This window comes from Calonectris borealis, chromosome 11 (assembly GCF_964195595.1).
Source record: "Calonectris borealis chromosome 11, bCalBor7.hap1.2, whole genome shotgun sequence".
In the NCBI taxonomy this organism is placed as follows: domain Eukaryota; kingdom Metazoa; phylum Chordata; class Aves; order Procellariiformes; family Procellariidae; genus Calonectris; species Calonectris borealis.
In genome coordinates this window covers 17,256,353-17,272,050 of record NC_134322.1, presented here as the reverse complement: position 1 = coordinate 17,272,050, position 15,698 = coordinate 17,256,353, and the positions used below count along the sequence as shown (strand labels likewise).

Below are 15,698 nucleotides of genomic sequence, written 5' to 3'. Positions count from 1 at the left end.
CAATGGAATTTCAGTTATCTTTTCTTATTCTAACATGTTTACGAGTTTGCTCTACTAACTTCTGTGTCATTTGGGAAGATTATCTTTTATCTTCAGGACATATTGAGTGTGTATTTTAAGTAATATGTCAGCCTGATCTTCCAAAAATGTGATTACGCAAGCTGTTTATGGAAAGGAAACCGGATCACAAAGAGAAACAGAAAATTGTAATCAAACTTGTTGTCTTAACCACATCTACAATTCTCCAGACATGCTAAGACCTTCACTGCCTCCATTGGAATCTGTACACAGTTCATTTTCCATCAGTTCTTATGTTGTTTTAATACACTAAGCAGAAAGGTAGTAGTATCTTCCACTTCACTCTGTCATTTTTCTGCTGCATCCATTGGGTATATCGTGTAGAAGTTACTTGCATGCTATGCTAATTGCATCAGTTTTTTTGAGTTTTGTATTGGGTGATTTCTTTTCTTTACTCCTGCTAGCTTATATTGGAATCCAGGTCTTTTTTCTGCTGGTTGAGACTGATTGCTATTTGGTGATACTATTTTTATATTTTATCCGTATTTCTTTTTGTTGTTGTTGCGGAAATTGTTTTCTCTAATACCTAGAATCTTTCAGGGATATTTGATTTTAAAATCTGACATTCTGGTACATGTGAAATCCTTTGCAGCTGAGTGTTAGTCCTCAGCAGATTATTGTATGCTTGTTTGAAAGTTGAGTGATGCCAATGATAAAGGCAGTTGCCACTTTTTTCAATGACAGTCTTTAATACGAACATCTGTACTGCATACGATTTCTGATCCCTAAGTTCAGAGCATACTTAAGGTTTGGTATCCTTCCAGCTATTAGTGGAGGAAGACTTTTCCTGCCACCAGGAGTGAGAAGAATTATAACCAGTTGATGCGATCAGTAAGATTGTCAGAATATAAAAAAAAAAAGGCAATAATTCCATATTTTCCACTTCAGAAATGTCTCCTATTTCAGAATGTCATTAAGTAAAGTGATCCTCTGTTTATATTTTTATGTGATTATCATTGATTCTTTTGTAATTTTCAGATTTTTTTTTTAACTTCATTCTCAAAAGTACCAAGTCAAATTATTTCATACTTTCCACTTGAACTTACTTAACTTCATAATACAGACTTGACTTTTGAAGGCCAAAGCACATAAGGATGGGTGTACAGTTGTACATTTATACACTGTAATCAATTTCTTAAAAGGCGTTGGGGAGTCATATTTACTTCTATAACTGTTCAGCTTTTTTTTAAATCAAGTTAAATAGTTCTCTGTTGTTTAAAAATACTCTTTATCTGAGTCAGGTGCTTTCTTTTCACATTCCATCTTCAATGAAAGGAACATGATACAGGCTGTACATCTCAAAATATATTTTACACAGGCCAGTTATTTTTGTCAGGAAACAAAATCAAGTGTTGTTTAAAAAGCCAACTTGTTAGTGTTTGTAGACTGAACTTGGAACAATAGACAGATTTGTTTTGAAGATAATATGATGCTTTTGTAATTGTTTTTCTTCCGATATTTAATGATGTCACAAACACCCAGGATCATTCTGTGGTATTTGTGATTGGCTTTTTTCTTATATTTTCCATGGTTTTCATGCTGGCTTTGATGGCAAATACACCTTGTATTGTTTTTTGGAATATGAGTTGATATGTTTCCTATTTTAGGGTTTTTTTAGGTGAAGCTATACTCCCATAGTTAACAAGTTCTCCTTATTCTGCATCTCTTCTTACCTGTATGTGAAGAGATTAAAAAGTTTAACAGCAACAGCTGTTGGTATTTCAAAATACTTGTAATTTGATTTATCATACACAATATTGATGGGTGGGTTTTTTCAGTACAGGTAAATATTAATGTTCTATCCTTAAGAAGTAAAATCTTCCATCTCAAAATTATTCCTACTCTATGACATTAAAACTTTAAACTTTTTTGGTTACAGTTTTGAGGATATTCTGTGCCTTGCTGATTCCTCATCTTTGTCAGATATCACCCTTGATGGCAATCCAATAGCTCAGGAGACATGGTACAAACACACTGTTCTCCATCATATGATGCAGCTCCGACAGCTAGATATGAAGAGAATCACAGTAAGAAATTTCTGTTTTTGTCAAACTTACTAGATCCTTAAATTCAGCAGTAAAATATAGGGGTTTCTGTGTATATATGTACATTTAAAATACCACCATTTTTTCTTAATTTAGTATGGAATTGAATGGTGTATAGACATTACAATATTTAAAACTTTAACCTTTTTTCTTTTGTTCAGTATTATGTAAAGGTGTGCTCTTTTACTTCATTTTAACATGTTTATTTTTAAATGCTTAAACTCTTCATTAGTAAATACTATGTGATCAGTTGCCATGTGACATGAGAGAATCTGCAAAACTTTTGGTTAGAACTTTCTCAACACAGTCTTTACTGGTTTGCTGTATAGCTGAAAAGGAACAGCATATTTCTTCCAAAGGAATAGTCTGTTTACCATAAAATTGGTGTTACTGGTATCTTCTTTCATTTAAAAGTCTTGTTGGTTTCTTTAGTCTGCCTCCCTAAGAAAACCTAGTGATCACACTGTTTCTGTGTGTCTGTCTGTGGTTCTCCCTTCCTTACCTAACCTACTCTCCCCATTAATTTCTGTTTCTGCTGCTCAAGTTCAAGTAACCCTGATAAGGAAGAGAGGACTTGCAGACAACTAAGCTTCCTACAGACTTCCTGAAAATACAGTGTAAGGTAGAGGATGAAGGGCTATCACTGGGGGCCTTTACTGTTAGGTCAGCTATTTTAGCTCTTAATCTAGGAATAGCCATGCTAATTCTTCTGTGTTTACTCAAAAGTGATGTGTAAGCATGACCTTCTTACAAGAGAAATGCATCCAACAGCAAGATAACAAATATAATGTGCTTTACAAGCAACAGTGTTGCAGTGTTATCTTTTTTGACCAGGTGCTGATACATATACCTTATTTTAAATGCTCATTTTCTTTGTAAAAGGCTGTACTGCATTATAAATTGCACATGTTGTTTTACTATCTATCATGTTGTCCTGTAGCCAATCCACCATGAGTATGAAATAGAGCCAATTATGATGTAAAATATAACACGTATGTGGAAAACATTAATTTTTAAAATAAAGTGCTTTGGGACATGAGTATTTTACTCACTGCATTGAAAATACTAAATACTTGTTTGCTTGCAGGTATTCTATGGGTTGTTGTGTTTTTTTTTTTTCTTTTGTGAATTTATACTGCCTGAATTGAATACCTGCTAATTGCTTTGCTTTTTAAAAGATCATTTTCTCAATATTATTTCAGAAACTTGAGTCACATAAAGAAAATGTCTCTCCCTATCCCTTCTCGAGAGGAGACGGATCCTGGTAGAACTCTCAGTGATGGGAAAGACTGTAGAAAGAGCTCAACCTCCTTTTTAGACTCTGTAGGATCTGTATGGGGAAAAAGCTGTTAGAAATGCACAGCCATGGGAAAAACTTAATCTGGCTTCGCACCTTGTTAAACATCAGAGAATCAACCACAAGACACAAAGCCATAGAAAACCAGGCTTCACCAGTTATGCTGCTCATAAATCTACTTGTAAAAAGGATGTGTTTTGCATTCTTTTTATTTGCCTTCTGGTTTTTGAGCCTTGAGAACTTTTTTTAGTATTTTCTCCATGAGGAGGGTGCTATATGTTTTCTCCAATAAAAACTGTGTTACCCAGATAATCATATGACTTAAGAAACTGGGATTTTAAGAAAAATAACAAGCATCATGAGATTTGTAATAAAATTAGAGAGTTGGCAATGCCAAATCCAGCTATTCTGCCTAGTAATGCAACATGCAGTTGCCATCAGCTGTAAGGGTAAATGTAACTTGGTGGGGGAATTGGAAGTGCAATATTGGGTATGTGTTTTTTCTCATTCGATTAGCATACCTAAACTCTAATTACATTTATAGGATCTTTTCTTCATTAGTCTGAAGAGCGTCCAGACCATTTTGGACTTAAGCATTGCTTTGTCTTGTAAACTGAGAGTTGGACCGGGATGTTGGTTCTTTCTGACTAGGAATTCTTCACTAACCTGTTCAGAAGCTCTTCTGCTCGAGAACTGGGTTTTACACAATTGTTACTTCTGCTTTTAACTTTTCTTTTACTTGCTGGCTTTTCTGGGACAAGAATATTATTTAAAGAAAGAATAAAATCTGAAGGATATTTTCAAAAGTTTGTTTGAAGCTTTATTCATATTGGTTTTCAAGAAGTCATACGCTCTTTGGTGCCAGGCCTTCTCTATAGGATTCTCTGGAGAAAGGGAACCTTGGGGCAAAAGTCTGGTGGTAACTGCCTCTGCCTTAGGGAACTATTCAGAAACATATAGCTGCCATGAAAATCAAATACTCTGCACTTGGAATAAAACTTTTTTGCATTGTAATTGTTCTAGTATTTCCTAAGTCGGGGAAGATTTGCCTTTATTGAAGGGATTGAATCATATTGTGACAACTTTTAAACCCTGACCTGTGAGGAAGTTGGTGTTTTCTTAGGCCATCTCATTCCTAAACCATTTTTGAATGTAAGATTTAAGCTATTAAACCACTGAAGCATGGACCCAGTGGTGGTGAAATCAGTGGAGGTTAGTCACCTGTAACGAGTTTCACTGTAAGGCTGTAAACACTTATTCATTGTCCACACTAGAAGATGATTTTCAGCTGAAAAACCCACCCACTTTGTATTGTGTATCTAAAACATCAATTCAATGGAAATCTTTTACTTTCTCAAACTTCGACATCTCAATCTAGAGGCTTGAAGAGTGGGGAGGAGGCTGAATTACAGTGGCTGGACAGATTGCTCTGTCACCTGTGTTAACCATCAGTAACTGTAACAGTTACCCCTTTACCTCACAACTAAGGTGGACTAATGTGAATTGATTTATGGCTCAATGAAATAGGCTTATGTGAAATTGAAGTGTGTTACAGTGAAAGCAGGTTCAGGTTGCATATGTAGTCATTTACATTGTTTTGTTAACATCCTATAATGGTTGTTTTTCTGGGCATTGAAGCTTTTTGAATGTGTTTTGTAGTTTGAACTTTTGAAAAAGTGGACCTATCCAGTGGCACTTACAGTTTAGCTGTGACCTATCTTTTTTTCCTCCAGTCTTTCATAACAGTAAGCAGATATTGGCTGCAGACATGTAATAAAATATTAAAAGATGAATGAAATGGGAACATATTCCTTACTGAGAAAATATTTAACCAGGAACACTTGCTATCCATCACTTTAAATACACTTTTTCAACAGAATTTAGCAAGTGTATATATATGTTTTTATATGTGTGTATATATAATATATAGGTTTGGTTTTTTTTAAATGTGCTGTGGTTCCCAAATTGAAAGACAAGCTGCATATTTTTAACAGTAAAACTTCGCTTCTTTTCATTGAGGTTTTATAGGTTTTGGACGCTTAAAGTAAGAGAGCTGTGTTTGGTTTTGATTATTTGCTTAGATATTTCTCTGCTGATCAGGGAGTAGGTTCTACTGCTTCATCCAGAATAGAATGCGTTATCGATTACATCACCACTGTGAAGTGTTCTGTTTTTTTTTTAGGGAAGGATCCCTAATTTTTTTTTTTTCTTTCCACTTGGAAGTAGGATACTTCAGGAATTTCTAGTCATTCTTGTGGATCGTAATCCTCTGTCTTAAATCAGGTCTTGTGAAAATATACTAAATTAATACATATAAAAGTAAAAAATGGAGATATATCTCGTTGTCAAATCTCTCTCCTAAAGAACGATTCATCAAAAATTTTGTACTTGTTATTTTCCATGGCTAGATTTCTACTAGAAACATCCTTACATTCTTACTTCATTTTTGTGTAAAATCAGCCTCTGTGGTATACATAATAAACAGTAGTCTGCCTTCTGCAAGTATAAGTGAGCTAAATTTTGTGTATTTTAAGTGTACTGTGTTGAGTCTCTTTATGCCTTGAAAGCTTAAATGTATATTCCAGGCCATTCTTCATATTCTCCTTTTTTTTTTTATTACCTAAAGTAATTTATATCAAGTATAGTATAGCTGTTTCTAATCTATAGTAAAAATATTTGAATAATTTAAAGGTAGATGTACTATGGAAATGAAATGCTGCATTCCTTGTGTGCTAACTTAACATCTTTCTCTCCTGTGACTTAAATGGTATCATTTGTTGAAAAAGAACTTGTTTGAATAATATTGAAGAGTAGTGAGGAAGAATACATGCATTCCACTGTGATCTCTTTAGGATCCTTCTCAGGTCTTGCTCGATGTTACCTCTTTGAAGGACTGGTGACGTAATGATAGATTTGGCCAAAATCTGTGGTGTTACAGTTACGGTAGTGCTTGTGTAGCAGCAGGGGGAGCTATCAGCATGCCAAAGCTACAGAAACAGTTCTGTTACAGCTCTAATGGAAAGTCTTTATAGGGATGGTAATAGCCTTAATGTGCCTTACTCTTCTTGTGGTCTGTCGCTACTGTTTCTTCACGCTGAGAACGTAAACCTGCAGCCTCAAAATCTCATTGTAGAAAGTGAGACTTCTGCTTGTTTAGGAAGTACATTCCTCCCCCTCCCCCCCGCCATTTGTGGGTTGTTTTGTTTTGGGTTTTTTTTTTTGTGAAGATGGCTTCTTAGCCATTTAGAAAGTTTTTAGGTGGGAAGTGGAGGACTAATAAATGGAGGAGATTTCAATATACAAGAGGACATCCAAATCCTTTTGTAATGATCTGGCACTTTGACCTTCTGGAAAAGCATCCCCCCACCTTGTCCAGCATGGTTTGGTTTAAAGACAAAACAAAGTTATGGATAATAGCAGCAGAATAATGAGGGGGAACAAAGAAGAAGGGAGACAGGAAGAATTTCAAAAGAGCTGGAGCTAAAAGAGGAGAAGGGGTGATAGTAAAAATGAATTCTGGCAAGGTTATTAAGGGCTTTGGTTTATAACTTTGTGGGGTTTCTGGGTTTTTTTTTAATGGGTTTTGGGGGGGATGTTGTGTTTTTCAAGATTGATTGCATGTGTTTGTAAGATTAATCAAGAAATGTATACTGATTTGATTTCCATAAAAAGTAGATTTGGCCCTTGATCTTTATTCCAATGTTTTCTCTGTCATTCTGCCTTTGTGAATACTAAGTAAAACTAGGATATATTTTCTTTTTAGGCCAAGCTAATTTCTTTTGTAAAAGAAATAGTATTTTTTAAATATCTGTAATTAGGATCAACTTTTGATCAAGAAAAAAAGTTTTATTCAGTTAATAAAAGACTTGTTAGAACGTGATTTGCATTAGTTCATTTCATTCTTTGTATTGAGACTCTGTTGGCAGGGAAGGTACTGGACTGACTTGAATGAGGGCAGTAGACCCTCATGTGTGGAAGACGGTGTCATAAAGTATGCATTTGGGCTGGATTAAGGGAAGGCTTTGAGATGGAAGGTAGAGTAAGAAGAGATATTTGTGGAAGCTGAGAGAAAACTGAATTAGGGAACTTTGTGAATGTTGGCCTTAAAGCTTGAAAAACAAAAAGAACTTAAGTTGTTTTGAAAGGAATAAAATTAATGAAGGCTAATTTGCTATAGATTAGTGTCATTTTGTTCTCTAACTCTCACCTTCCCCAGTGTGAAACACAACAATACCTCAGTTAGTCTGGAGCTGAGCCTGTGTCGACTGGCCAGCTGTTTTCTGCCAAATAGAATGGATAATTTCTGCTTGCTGTCCCTTGGTGGGAAAACTAGTTTACATTTCTCTTTTTTCTATGTAACAATTTTATATAATCAAACTTCTAGAGGGGAAAAAAAAAACAACTTAATTTGAGACTTCTAAACTACTTCAAGTTATTTAATATGTTCAATGTGTTGAAAAGTCATTAGAGAAGATTGACACTGAAATTGTAAAAAGTTTGTTTCTTTAGGAAGCCAAGTTAAAAAATGTAAATGCAAGGTCAAATGAAGAGATCTAATTAAAAAATAAAAAAAACCAAAACAACTCTAACCCACTTTCTATAGAAGGATATCACTAATGTAGTTTGCTAGTGTTTATATTTTATTTTAAGACTTCGGGGTTTTTTAAGTAAACACAAACTTAGTACTGTATTAGTACTAATTACTGTAACACGTAATTGGGATAAACGACAATCATGTTTGTAGTTCATACCATTTTGAATTATATCTTGGGGAACAATTTATTTTCCATTATTAATTATACATTCATATTTGTGACATAATACCTGCATGGGGTTTATTTAATGATTTTTCACAACCTCACCCTGTACCCTCCCATTCAGGTGTTGGGTTTTATTGTGTGGTGTTTTGTTGTATTGGGATCTACAAGGTCTTCTGTATCCGTGTGTGGTTTTATTTATTTGTTTATTTATTGTTGATCCTCAACATGGACTAATGACCTCTTGAGGTCCCTTCTAACCTGGATTATTCTATAATTCTATGACACCAGCCCCTTGGTAATACCCTGTTTTAGGAAGAACTGAAAAGCCCAGTAGCAGAGGACGCTGCCAGCAAAACTTCACCCTCAAAAGGTCAGAAGTTGCTTTCAGAAAAAAGAAAAAAAAAAAAAAGAAGAAAAGACAAAAAAGTTAGGCTTTCCAATTAATGTCCCACGGAAATTCTTGCATACAGTTGGGTTAGAGAAGCTTACTCTGTCCAAAGCCTCATGCCTTAATCTGCATTAAGGTATTCCTCTTGTTTAATATATGCATATTAGGTTAAAGTCATGGAGGAATAATTTGGAAGTTTGTTGTTTAATCACCTTTCAGATTGATGTCAAAATCCATGGTATGTCAATGGGCTTCAGGGGGTGTACACAGACAAGAGTAAGTTTGCTATGTGAACCTAACTTCTTAGGCTTCGGAAATTGTTTTCTTAAAAATGTAATAGCGATGCTAAGTGTGAAGTTCCTGTTTTATTTCATCATCCAGTAAGCATTCACCCATGTGCTTAGGGGTTCTTACAATGCTCTAAATGTAGCATGTTTTATTTATAGAGGAATTTTGACATATCGATATGTCTTCATGGTTGATGATGTTTTCTGTTCATTTTTGTTTGTTAATTTTTCTTAACACAACTTTCTGGAAAGTGAAAGTGAAAAGGTTAGGACAGGAGCTTTCTATTTTGAGGGAAATCAAAACACGTTCCATATGTTCTGGGAAGATACTTTAATAGAAACACCCAAATGGCAAGTGAAGTAAATCAAAATAAGTTAAAGCATGCTTCCCAAATATTTGTGTTGGAAGGACTCTACACTTTTTACTTCATAGTGAACATTTCTTTTGTTACTTGGAAAATGTATGTTCTAAAAATACTGTGCTGTGAGAATGTTTAGACTTCTGTAAACAGGGAGCATTCAACCTAATATGGGTGTATTGCAGCATTAAATTGCTGTACCAGGAAAATTAAGCATCTTCACTTACATGACTTCCATTATTTAGGAATCAATGGCTTTCTTCTCAAAAATCCTTCCTGAATAGGTAATAATATTGGTGAAATAATGTTAATGTACTATAGTTAACTTTGAAAATATTCTTTTCTTCTCACATTCTATTGCTGATTGAGAGAAGTAAGCCCTTGGAAACAGTTTATAATGATAAAAATCAATCTTAAGTTATGATTTGAGCATAAATAGAATTCAGCTTATTCGCTCTGTGTCTTTTCTTACAAAAAAATCCCTAATTGCAAAAACTAGTACAAAGATATAATGCACTGTTATATTTTAAAATGTTGTTTTTCACTGGCATACTCACCACATACTTCATACTTTTTTCAAAGACCTTTACAAATACTAGTTTTAAATTGCTTTATCTTCAGCATTTGCATCTGAGTAGGTATCTGTTTCTTCTGTATTTCTTGATTTATTTATAATTGCCAATTTTATTGTTTTTAATAATGTTTAGAAACATTAAAATATTAAAAATCCTAAAATTGTATTAAAATTAAAAATTGCTTTTCAAATACAAACACAAAAATATAGTAACAATTTATCAGTAATACTTTTCAGAACCTGATTAATTCCTCCTTTTATGAAGTTGTTTTTCTTTTTTTCATCCAGGAAGAAGAAAGACGTATGGCATCTGTTGCAGCAAGGAAAGAGGAAGAAAGGAAGCGTGAAAGCCATAAACAGACCTTGCTTAAGGTATTTTCTATGGCTGTTCTAAGCCTACTGTAAACCAGTTTAAAGCAATAATCTATATCCTAATTTTTTTGCCGTAGTTCTTATATATCCCAATATGCCTCTCTCTTTAAACTTTTTTTTTACCGCTTAAACAGTGCGTTCCACAACTGAAACTCTCTTCAGTCAGCTATGCAAGTTATACTTTAGCAAAAAAACCCAATTGAATATATGAGTGATATATGTAAAAGGATTGCAAACTTCATTTTCACAAATCTAGAGATAAGGTAAATCCAGAGTGAAGTAAAGGACTTCCCAGTGATTTCAAATTCCTTGACCTTGGTCTGCCCTATTTCATGTGAGTGCTCTAGCTGCTGCCATGAAGGAAGTAGTTTTTCCTTCATTCTTTCCCGTTGAAGTTGTTCCTTTTTGTAGAAAGAGTTAAGCAGTCATTAGAGCAGCAGCTAGACTCCAGCTGTCATCTTTTTTCAGAAGATGACTTATCTACCAGACCGTCTGGCCTGGTTAATGCTTATATACATGAGATGGAATGGCTCTAACAGGGGAGACTGAGGTGCACTCCAGAATACTCTTTTGGGGCTGTTGACTAAATGAGCTATGTTGCTAATAGGAGACCAAAGTTCAAGGATCTAAGAGTATCTGCATTCCATTTGTGGTGTGAATATCGCCATTTGTCTCCAAATCATTTTTCTTTGGACAAAAAAAGGTGCCTAAAACTTTCTGTCATCCAGTGATGGTTATACAAAAAGCTCTTCCAATTTGGCAGTCAAACAAACAAACAAAAAATTTTCATATATCCATATTATTAAGTTACCTAGGTAAAATCATATTTCATGAAGGGTATTAGACTGAAAGTAGTAGCAGGAGCCTGTAAGAACTGTAGCAAATGTATATAACTCTGAAAAATAAAAAGACACAAACAGAATGTTAACAGTATATTAAAAGACATTTTAGGTATATAAAAACCCCCAAGAATCTAAATATATGAATGGGAAAAAAAAAGAATTCCATGTCTAGTGCCTAAGAATATATTTTGATTTCCTGTGTATTTGTATCCATGTATATTTTGATCTTCTATTTAAAAAAAAAAAAAGACTATAACAAAAAAGTCTTAGATACAGTTTGTTTTTTTTTTTTTTTTTAAAGCAGTGTCATGGTTTGGTGGTTTGTTTGGTTTTTGTTTTTGTGGTGGGTGTTTGGTTTTTTTCCCTTTCCTTTAAGATACTGATGTATTTAAAGTCTCTTCAGGTTTGAAGTTTTCGTGCCAGTTCTTAGTAACATAAAGAAATGGGACATTAGTAAGTAATATTCACAAATGGTGTTATTTTATGCTGTTGAAAAGCTAACTGTGTCTCTGGACTGGAAAAAAAAGTAGGTGTTTATTGAAAGTGTTTATTTGTAGTTCATGTTCTTAACCATTGATGTAATGTTTCCTTGTAGCGGAGGGATTGTTTGTCTTGATGGCCTAGATTTCTCAGTGCACTTTGCTAGTGGAAACTTCCCTTAGAAGAAAAAAAATATTTTTAATGTATAATGCTATTTTTACTCAGATTCCAACATTAAATTATAGATTTTGTAATTTAATTGAGGTATCTTTCTTATCTTCAAATAGTTAAGTGGCATAAGAGCCAAATACCAGTATCTTTTGCTTGATTCAGTGATTTTGTATATCTTTCCTTTTTAAATATGTTCTCGTGTGTTACGATTCTAGTTTCTTTTTTCCTGTTCTACGTGTTTGAATTGAAAGGAACAAATCTGCTCAATTTCCAGTGAAAAAAGTTGCGAACTACAGGATTTTGTTTATAGTTAAATCTGAAGAAAATATTTAGAGAATCATATTCTCCAATTTTTATTTTGTCACTTTCCTCCAGACTTTCTTAAACTATATGCAGTGTAAATGAAATTATAAGCACTGATTCAGTAGCAAACAATTGCTGTTTTCCTGTATTCACTGCATCAGAAAAGTTGATTTCAGCAATGTCATCTCTTCTCTTGCCCTTGCTGATACTTGTCTACCCTCACAGTGGAGTTTCTTCGTATCTCTTTTTCCAGACTATTTTTTTATTGCTTAAAACACTCCCCTGGGAAAGTTTGAGATGTACTTCAAAATGTGCAGAGAATGTAATTCCTTTCCAACAGAGGCTGAACTTAATATTTACTGGAACAAGAAATAGTTATTCCTAGCAGAATCTTCACACTTCTAAAATTTGCTTTTTGTAACATGAATTCTTGGAAGTTTTCAAAGCTCCTGTAGGAGTCCAGCAGCCCACAACTGAGGGCTAACAAAGCAGTAGTGCTGTACGGTAGTTGAGGTTATGAGGAGACCCTCACCCTCCAGAACAAATAGAATTTTCTAAATGTGATTGGAAGAAAATGCTGACTATTTCAACTTCCCTGCTTTCTGTGACATGAAGCCCAGTCATCACTGAAGTCTGTAAATACTGGGTGTTTAGTGTTCTGTAACCAGGTAGCATCATAATTCTTTGGGCAAATTGAATGTGAAATAAAGTTTTGAGCTCTTGAAAATGGAAGAACTTTCAGAAGAAGAAAATTTTTAAAGTAGTTTCCATGTACTTTCAGTGTCAGTTATAGACAATTATGGACATAATTTTTATCAGCGTTTAAAGTATAGTAGATCTATCTCTTCATTATCAGTCATTGAAACAGATCATGGTGTTTACTCTGAGTATAATAGCTGCAGCGTGAGGGATTTGCATGTAGGTATTAAACGTTTTACTGTGAAACATTTATATGCAGTTGTTCTTTATTCTTAAGGAATAAAGGAGTTCTTAGGCTCTACAAATGAGCTGTCACAGATGATGAAATGTTTGCTGGTTTTGTTGATTTACTATTTTCTGTTTATTTATTTTATATATTCATTTGTGGTGCTTTACACTTCATATCTCCCAACACTGAGTACTGTGAGGAACATGAGTGAACTACATTACAGCGATGTCCACAACTCACTCACTGTGAAAGGAATTATGTAAAAACATGATGGTAACAGTCACATGTTACTCTAGGAGCATAGTGAGTATAGGTCAAACTTAATACATCAAAAGTGTTAATTTCAAATTGTAAAATTAGGTTTACCTTGGTCCCCTGCCTTTCTCCATAGGCATATCAAATACATTCTCTTTTTTTTTTCTTATTTGCAAAAAGGGGCTATAATAAAACTTTGTTTTGTGTTAATTTTTTTTTCCAGCCATAGAGTCTGTCTTAAAACAGAAATGTAAATGTTCAATTTTAAAACAAACAAAGCCTTTCTAGCCTTCAGGATTTTTGGTACAGCCTTTTAAATCCTAACCAATATTGTGTTGTGGTCTTGTATCTTAATCATCCCAACAAAATATTCTAAAGGAGACAGAAACTAATGTAATGATATTTAAAATTATGATATTACACAGACTTTAACACTGGTAAGAAATTGATAAAGGTGTTGAGCTTATGCTCTAAGGAAACTTATGTTAACAGGGATTTACCTTGCCCGAGTCCCTTTAGACCCAATTTGAGATCATTGCAACTTGAAGCTAATAAGTACATGCTGTTTCAATCCAAAAATTCATTGCATTCAAGTAGAATATTCATTAGTACATCTGAAGAGTATGCATCTTTTATCCTTCCCCTGTTTATGGGTAAAATTAGTAACAAACACACAGGCTGCCTGTGAACTGCTGTTTATACTACATAGGACAAATTCACGTTTGCCTTCCGCTCCCCCCCCCATTCCAAGAGGGGGACATTTGTTTGTATTCCAGTTCCATTAGTGGTGTTCTGAAGTACATAATAGAAATTAAAGGATTCTTAGAATATGTTTTTTTAATACTTTCTAAGAGTAGGAAGCTTTAAATTAAGGTTGTTACTTTGTATGGACTTGAAAGCTACATTTCTATAGCAACATCAATTTAGAGTATGATATTATAAACCAAGAAATCATTATAGACAGGATTTGACTGATACTCTGTTTCCTCCATGTTTTGTGGATGTAACTTTATTTTATGCTAAGCTCCTCTGTAGTATTTTCCTCTTAGAAGTTCTAAGTCACTGCTCGAGTTTCGTTGAAAGTAGTGTAACAGTGAGATGGCTGACTCCCAGAGAATTAGATCTGGTTCAGAAAAACCAAATAAAGTGAAACTAACAATGGATTTACCCTTTGATATTATTTGTATTGTGCAGTTTTCATTTGATGAGAGTTCAGCTGCCAGTCCATGAGCTCTTACAAAGCACCTTGTTCTTTAACCTTTTAAAGTATGCTAAATGGGATATATTAAATCATATATATCTATATGATACAATAGGATAATAACCTATATATAGAATTATAGGTAATTGACAGGATTTGCATGACTGTGCAAGAACAAGTACTTAATAGACTTTTGAAATACTGGTTCATTGACAAGACCTGTCTAGAATATAAAAAATACTTTAAAAAACTATTACAAAGTATTTTAACTTAGATCTGTTGTAGTCCTTGTGTCTATCACGAAGGTAGTTTCATTTTCTGTTTTTATAAAATTGACTTTTTCCATTTTTCGGAAGATAACTTTTTCCCTCCACGCAGAGTATGTTGCAATTACCGCTAAGTCTTACAGCAGTTGCATAACTGTATTAGCTTAAGTGCTAGAGTCATTCTAGCAGCATGGAGGAAAGTACAAGCAGTATTACAAGCAGCTCCAGACTGTCAAAACGAGGTTATCCAAACTAAATAGTTTAACTTTATTCTTTCACAAGTTGTGGATTTATTATGTTACTTTTCTTGTTTCTGTAACTGCAAATTTTGTGAAATCATTGTTTGCTGGCAGTTATGCAAAATAACACTAGAATGATGCCTTGGTTTTAATGCATAACCGCCAACCAGTACACTATCGTTTCTTCAATTTAAAACATTTAAAATGTTTTAATTAAGCAGAATATTTCTTTTGGAACAAAAAAGTGTGTTGATACTGCACTGTTATAACTTATTATGACTTTTATATCTTGTTTCAGGAAAAGAAACGGTTAACGATTTGTAATATTGCACATCAGTGGGAGATACAGCAGAATCGAATAGCTCTTGTGGCTTCTTTAAACCAAGATAAAGATAACGAACCCTGTCAGATCAATGGCAGTGCTGCCTATGTATTTCCTGAAGAAAGCAGGTATTTTATTGGGAAGTATTTCTTCTTGTTTATGTCTTATATTCCAAGTTACTTCTTCTCACCTTTGAGATCTCACTGTATTTCATTATCAAAAGTAATATATTCAAATCAATCCTGAAAAGATGTTTTACTTCACGATTAAACCTGTTGGCCGTTAGTAATAAATAATATATATTAAGTAGTGTAACAGCAACTCATTGACTAAAGAAATGCAAGCTGAATTATTATGTGATTTTGCTAAATAAGGGAGGACTTCACGTTTACAAGAAATGTTAAATATGAATTCTTGAGCCTTCTTAAGGCTGTTCATTTCCTTGACAACTTGGATTGTTGCCTTCAGTTGAAATGAAGAAAATGAGGACGTTTGAGCATTACAAATGTTTGTAACCTCTTTGTGTATCAA

At 34.0% G+C, this 15,698-nt stretch overlaps 1 protein-coding gene across 3 annotated transcripts in view; it reads left to right on the top strand.

Moving 5' to 3' along the window:
• The window catches only part of LRRC49 (leucine rich repeat containing 49), a 55,840-nt gene that overhangs the window by 27,679 nt on the left and 12,463 nt on the right, over window positions 1-15,698 (top strand). For all 3 annotated transcript variants that reach the window (XM_075160225.1, XM_075160224.1, XM_075160223.1), the window contains 3 exons: window positions 1,958-2,105; window positions 10,077-10,160; window positions 15,144-15,295. In XM_075160225.1, the coding sequence (XP_075016326.1) occupies window positions 2,067-2,105; window positions 10,077-10,160; window positions 15,144-15,295 (275 nt within the window). In that variant the 5' untranslated portion in view covers window positions 1,958-2,066. The remainder of the gene's footprint in view (window positions 1-1,957; window positions 2,106-10,076; window positions 10,161-15,143; window positions 15,296-15,698) is intronic.